Source organism: Trypanosoma theileri (genome assembly GCF_002087225.1).
Source record: "Trypanosoma theileri isolate Edinburgh chromosome Unknown TM35_Tth_21_V1, whole genome shotgun sequence".
In the NCBI taxonomy this organism is placed as follows: domain Eukaryota; phylum Euglenozoa; class Kinetoplastea; order Trypanosomatida; family Trypanosomatidae; genus Trypanosoma; species Trypanosoma theileri.
This window is the reverse complement of record NW_021639863.1, coordinates 336,602-343,215: the sequence shown is the minus strand read 5'-3', so window position 1 is coordinate 343,215 and position 6,614 is coordinate 336,602. Positions and strand designations below refer to the sequence as shown.

At 36.5% G+C, this 6,614-nt stretch overlaps 2 protein-coding genes across 2 annotated transcripts; both read right to left on the bottom strand.

Annotated features, from left to right (window-relative positions):
* Window positions 1-637: 637 nt before the first annotated feature.
* Window positions 638-3,016, bottom strand: TM35_000212240 (putative sphingosine kinase A, B; the record flags this gene model as incomplete). Its single annotated transcript, XM_029027074.1, has 1 exon — window positions 638-3,016. One exon carries the CDS (start codon window positions 3,014-3,016, stop codon window positions 638-640), a length of 2,379 nt encoding a protein of 792 aa, XP_028881684.1.
* A 793-nt stretch (window positions 3,017-3,809) lies between these two features.
* Window positions 3,810-6,443, bottom strand: TM35_000212230 (uncharacterized protein; the record flags this gene model as incomplete). The annotated part of the gene is made up of 1 exon (XM_029027073.1): window positions 3,810-6,443. The coding sequence occupies one exon, from the start codon at window positions 6,441-6,443 to the stop codon at window positions 3,810-3,812; it is 2,634 nt and encodes an 877-aa protein (XP_028881683.1).
* Between the last annotated feature and the right edge of the window lie 171 nt (window positions 6,444-6,614).

The following is a 6,614-nucleotide window of genomic DNA, read 5'->3' as shown; positions in this document are numbered from 1 at the left end:
TTTTACTGTTTTTTTTTTTTTTTTTTTTTTTTTTTTTTTTTTTTTTTTTTTTTTTTTGCTCTTCTAATAAGTTTATAAACTCATTAGCTGTAAAGACCGAAAAAAAAAAAACCAGACGTACTACTTCTCAAATTTCAGTTTTAGTTTTCTTTAATAATAATAACAATAATAATCATCATCATAATAATCATCATCTCCCCAAAGAAAGAGACTACACGCAAATACGAACCAAAAAAAGCAAAACAGATAGAAATAAACAGAAGTTTGTTAATCAAATATCTTTTTTATTTTTTTTTTCTTTTTTTTTTTTTCAGCATTGGCCACGGTAATAGATAATCATGAGGAAAAATAGAAACAAAAAAAAGAAATGATGGAATGAAAGGTATATATATATATACTTGCCCAGTACACGTATGTACAAGAAAAATGAAAAAATGGTATTCTGAATCTCTCTCTCTCTTTTCTTTCTTTCTTTCTCATTCTGATTAGAAGAAAGACATTACAAAAAAAAAAAGGAAAAAACAATAAAATACAAAATAAATAAATAGCACCATAATAATAATAATAATAATAATAATAATAATAATAATAATAATCCATTAACACACTATCCGCGTCTCTCTCTCTCTCTCTCTTTTTACTTTCCCCGCACAAACTCAGCAGCACGACGTAATGGTGTTATCCGCACCTTTGTGAAGGGCATTACTTCACCATCCGACATGAGACCACCCTCCAAGGCTTCCAACTCAATAGCCTCAGCCTTTACATAACTCACATACGGTAGTTTAACGTGTTTTCCTTTTTCCAATCCCAAGAAGAACTTTAAAAATTGTCTTCGACCAAGTTTAACATTCTTTTCCTGTGAATAGACAACATCAATAGCTCCATCACTCATATGAGCAAAAGGGGCAATCATAACATCTTTGGTCACTTCACGAATATTGCTAATAAAGATATTGCAGTGATTCCCATCAAGAGAGACCCACGGAAGGTTAACATCATCATAGTTTACATTCTTTACTCTTTCATTAGACGGCTGCGGAGGGATTACAGATGATACACCTTCTTTTTCTTCTTTTCTTCTTTCTTCTTCTTCTTCTCTCTCCTTTACTACCGCACTCGCACCATTTTGATAAGTATGATAATTACTATTCGTTGCATGAGTATGCATTTGACAATGTAGACATGTGTGGTCTATTGTACAAAATGGAAACTCCATCTCTGTTGGTATATTATCAGAGGAATCAATCTTCTGTAATTCTCGTCCTTCATGTCCTTTCCATGGTAAATAGCGAAATCGTACTCCATATGGACGTACGCCACGAATAAATATATAAATAGAATATAAGAGGAAACGACAATTTCCCAAACATCGTAGTTTCTCAGATCCCCGATCAATTTTATTCACAACACCAAAAGTTGTAGACATAAAAGCAATACGATTTGTAAATGTTGGTCTTCTTTCTATTCCATCAGAGGAGACATTCACTGACCCTCCTTCTCTCTCATTCCTACCAGTTGTTGAGAGAAGACCACTTAAAGGAGTAAATCCATCTCCAAAACTACTTGACGACTTATCACGATTCTTATCATTTCCTCTCATTTCTTTCTTCTTCTTTTCTTCCTTCTTCTTATTATTTTCATTGGGTTCATGTTCAAACCGCAAACGCATAAGATCCTTTACACATGCCTTCAGGTGTACAAGCGCAAGAACACTTTCTCTCACGGTGACAACATTAAGAGTCTTAGCCATACCACACCCACTTCCTGCTGGAATAGTTGCAATCATTGGCATAGAGGAGGATGAGGGGTGAAGAAAAGGAAGACTTGATCTTCTGTTATTATTTTCATTCTGTTCATTTACACATATTATATCCTTTTCTTCTTCTTTTTCATTTATAATCATTTCATTTTCATTATATTCTCTTCTCATCTCCATTGAAAGTTCACTCTCGGTATTACTAGCAACACCAAGAACAGAAGCTCCAACAGGAGGTATTGCATTTTTTGTACTACTACTACTATTATTAATATTATTATTATTGATACTAGATGGTACTGCAAAATTCCAAGAGTTTATAAGTCCTCTCCGATCCAAACCATTTACCGCTTCATGAATAATACCATCACCTCCAACACAAACAATGACATCGTTAGCATTAATTCTATTAGTGATATCTGCAATACCATCTTCACAATGACCGGCACGAGTTGTCACTATAACTTTAAGTGAATGTCTCGTTAAACGCAAGACAGGCATAACTTGTTGTTGACATGTTTTTATAGCATTACCTGAACCTGATTTTGGGCTTACAAATAATATCAATCGCTTCGCACCTCGTGGGTAAACATCACTAAGAATAGTTTGAACCATAAACTGCACATCCGCCCGATTCTCACTATCTGGAAGAGAACTAAACTCTAATGTCTGAGGTGTAAGGGATGACTTGGAGGGATGTTTAACGTAGTGTAGATAATAAATAGGATCACTCTCTCCATATACTTTTGGGCTATCAAATGCGGATTCTGCCAATGCGGCACTTTCACTACTCGTAGGGGATTGATGATGAGGATCATTCATTCCCACATCGGAAACGGCACGAGAGTGTAAGTAAACAGTTTCATCTACCCCTCTTTGCGGAGTTTTCTGTAATGAATGGAATATCTTTTTCTTTTTCTTATCCATCATCCCACCTCGATGAATACTCTCTAATGCAAATAATGGATTCGATTCCTTTTCATCCTTAAAGTGACGGTCTATTCGTATTTGACGATCTCTTACAGTTTCTACATTTATAATGCACCAAACAGGAATGTTTGCAATATTTACGAACTTTCTTTTTTTCTCACGTCGCTGAAGGAGAACACAACCTTCTCTACGCTTATATATAAGAGTGGCGTTGTGTTGAAGATATTTCACATGTGCGTACAACTCTTCAGGTTCTGTTGAGATGTGTGTACGGCTCCCATGTACATCTGCAGTTCCATTGCGTTGGTCATTCAACATATCGCTCATTGTTTTTTATTATTATTTTTTTTTTTAAGTAGTATTGGACTTCACTTATGTAGGTCTTTCGATCTATTTATCGCAACTAGACAATATGTAAACCAATTATATATATATATATACATATATATATATATATATATATGTTCTTCTTTTTTTTTCTCTCTTAAAACGGGGACTTTCTTTTTCCTCTGCAGTAGCAAATGGAAAAGAAAAATGATAATAATCCCGTTTCACTAATAAATGAGGCAACTAAACAAGAGGAAACGAATTGCTCTGTATGTGTCCTGTAGCAAGAGCTTAAAAACAAATATATATGTATATATATACGTTTTTGTTTTTTTTCCCTTCTTTTTTTTCCCTTTTCTTCTTGTAATATGTATATATATACAGGGTATAATAATTTCCTTTTGAAAGAGTGAAAAAAGAAAGAGAGAGGAGAAGAGATAAATAATAAACACTTATATATACAAGTCTCATACTTTTTTCTTTTTTTTTTTTAAGATTCCTGTGCTCCTTCGAAGAGGGATAACGTTAATAATAATAATAATAATAATAATAATAATAATAATAAAAGAAACATTTTTTCCATTCACTTCTGTACATCCATAGAACACCAAAGAAGAAACACGTACATACATTTACATTTACACACACAGAAAAAAAAAAAAAAAAAGAGAGAGAGAGAGAGAGAGAGAGAGAGAGAGAATCAGAGAGAAAGATCTAATGTATAAATAATCAATTTTCTTTTTTTTTTTCTCTCTCTCTTTTGATTTCTTTTCCCAACTAGATTCTCTACTAGTTATAACAGAAAAGTAAGTAAACGCAGGACTTTTGTACACCGCCGCATCAACACCTTTTCTGTAGGGAAATTACACATAATTGTCTGACACGTCTCTGTTAACTTCACAGTGGAAAGTTCCTCTCTTAACTCTGTCAATCGGCATTGCAGTAAAACCAACACAGAGGCAATACATTCTTCCAATAATGTTACTGCCGCACTGGAATAAGTCTCCTGCGCTTCTCGACTCATCACATCGCAGAGAACTGTAATTAATTGGGCATCCACCAACTCATTTAATAACTCACATCCCCACATGGAATCTAAACTACGATTATTACTTTCACCCAGTAATAAGGAACGAGTGGCGGAGGAATGGGGAATGGCATCTGTTGTTGTGGTTCCATTCTCAAATATATCCATTTCAGGTTTATACAATATGGAAGGAGTATCCAATAATGGTAAAGCATCTTCGTTTTTCTCTTCTTCTTCTTCTTGTTGTTGTTCTTCTCTTTCTCTTTCTTCTCTTTCTTCTTCTTCTTTTTCTTCTCCCTCTCCTTCTTCTTCTTCTTCTGATACCACATGCCTTAGTAACTCCAATAACAAGTTTGCCAAACCCATAAAAATAAAATTATCATCACTATGCTCCTTCATACGATTAACAATAATTTCGATAATACCACCACTCACCATCTCAGGAACATATCGTACATTATTTTTAACAACACAAGCAAGTGTAAAACTCGCATACCTCAATACATGACGATCATTACGATGTGTAGAAAGAGCTTCCATCGCTATCGCTATACCTTGTGTACATATAAAGAGATGCGTCGTCTCCACACGTATGGGTGAATCTTCAGACATTAGATTATATAAACAACAGAAACCCCATTGTTGAATATATGCTTGATGAGAGTATTCATTCATGATTTCCAAAACCGTTAAAACTCCATCACAACGGTAAATAGCTTCACGATTAGAATTATAAAGTGAAGTTCGAGCCAATACAGTAAGAGCGGCAAGTACAATTTCCTCATTATGTGGATAACCATCAATAATTTCTAATATAACTCCAATACCACCAAGAGATGCTACACTTGATAAATGAAGACGGTGTTCATGACTTGTCATTTCTTCCAATGCAAGTTTAACCACTTTTGGTGAATGAGAAAAGGCATGTAAAATGAGAACAAGACTTCCAAAATCTGTATAGAATTCTCTCCAAACCGCAATACTCTCAGGAGCTACAAGAGATGGTGGTTGTGTGGATCCATGAATATTATTTCGTAAACGTAATCGTTTAAAATCTTCATATTCAATAAGTTGATCACCTGCTCCAACATTCAATACACAATACCGTTGATTAATATGAAATGGTTGATTAAATACCTCATCTGGTACTGCAGCTCCCATATCAAAATTCCCTTCCACATCACTACGAACATCAACAATTGGTAAACGACAAATACCCAATACATTTAAATGAAATAAGTGTCGAACAATAGATGAAATAAAAATACCATAACTATGGTCACCACACTGATGTTGCACTCCAACAAAATCTCCTCGCATATCAAATATAGGACCACCACTACTAAATTCACTAGAGGGATCAAAAAATTCATACTCACATGAATCTTTACCCACTTTTTTTACAGTTTGTACTACATAATGCCGCTCTGTACCATTTATATGTGTAATCATTAAATGATGATCACCTACACGTACAGGAGCAATACGAGAGAGTAACAATGGTAATGGTAATGGTTTTATAGGTAGTTTTAGTCCATTTGAACTTGAGTTACTAGTATTTACAGTATTTACAGTACGTACGGGCCCTCCAGCAGCAGTACTACATCCACTCGTCACACTACCGACAGTGTAACTATGATCTAATGGTGGAAGGGACGTGGAAAAGGGAGAAGCAGAGGCACCGTGTAAAGGAGGTAAAGTAGATTGACTAGCATGTCCCTGCCAAACCTCCTCTAGTGGTTTAAGATCACAGAGTGTAAGTGTATATCCCAACTCTTCTTCATCAGCATCTTCTTCTTCTTCCTCTCTTTCCTCTTCCTCTTCCTCGTATTCATATTCATACATCTCATCATCACTAGCTCCACTAAGCATGCTATCACCATAATCAGCATGTAAAAGGTTTTCTCTATTCATGGCAAACATTCGCCGATTCTCTCGCATAGTGGCGGCACTAAATGTTGGTTCTGCCGCCCTCGCCGCCCGCCGCGGTGCTGCCTGTGATGTTGAGCACACAAACACTTTATCCACTCGCACTCCAGCAGTGACGGGCGGCACACGACGGCCGAGTCGTGCAAACGTGCCGGCGACGGGTTGTTCAAGAAATGTCACTGTAGCGCCTTGTGCCTCCTCTCGAGTGGGAAAGACAAATGAAGTGGTGAGCAGCACGCCGGGGTTTTCGTGAGTGTTGGAGGTTTGTTGAGATTGCGGGGGTTGAGAGGAATCGTGTGAGGGGAGAGCGATGAGAATGGCGGTGCCCCGCCCGTCTGTTACGCGGCAGACGGCGTGTGTGAAATCCGATATTTTCTCAATGATGGACCATCCCTCCATTGAGCGGTGGACGCGGTTGTTGAGAACACGGGTGTCGTGCACAACCCTAACCCCATTAGTACTACTGTTCATCTCACTAACTAGAGAGATAGATAGAGATATATCTATAGGGGAGAGACCTATCTAATCTATATCTATCTATCTACCTGTCGTCTATCACTTTGGAATGACACAAATACACAAAGTTCCCGCTAAAGTAATACCCAACATGTGAATGGATAAAATGAGGCAGAAAAAAAAAAA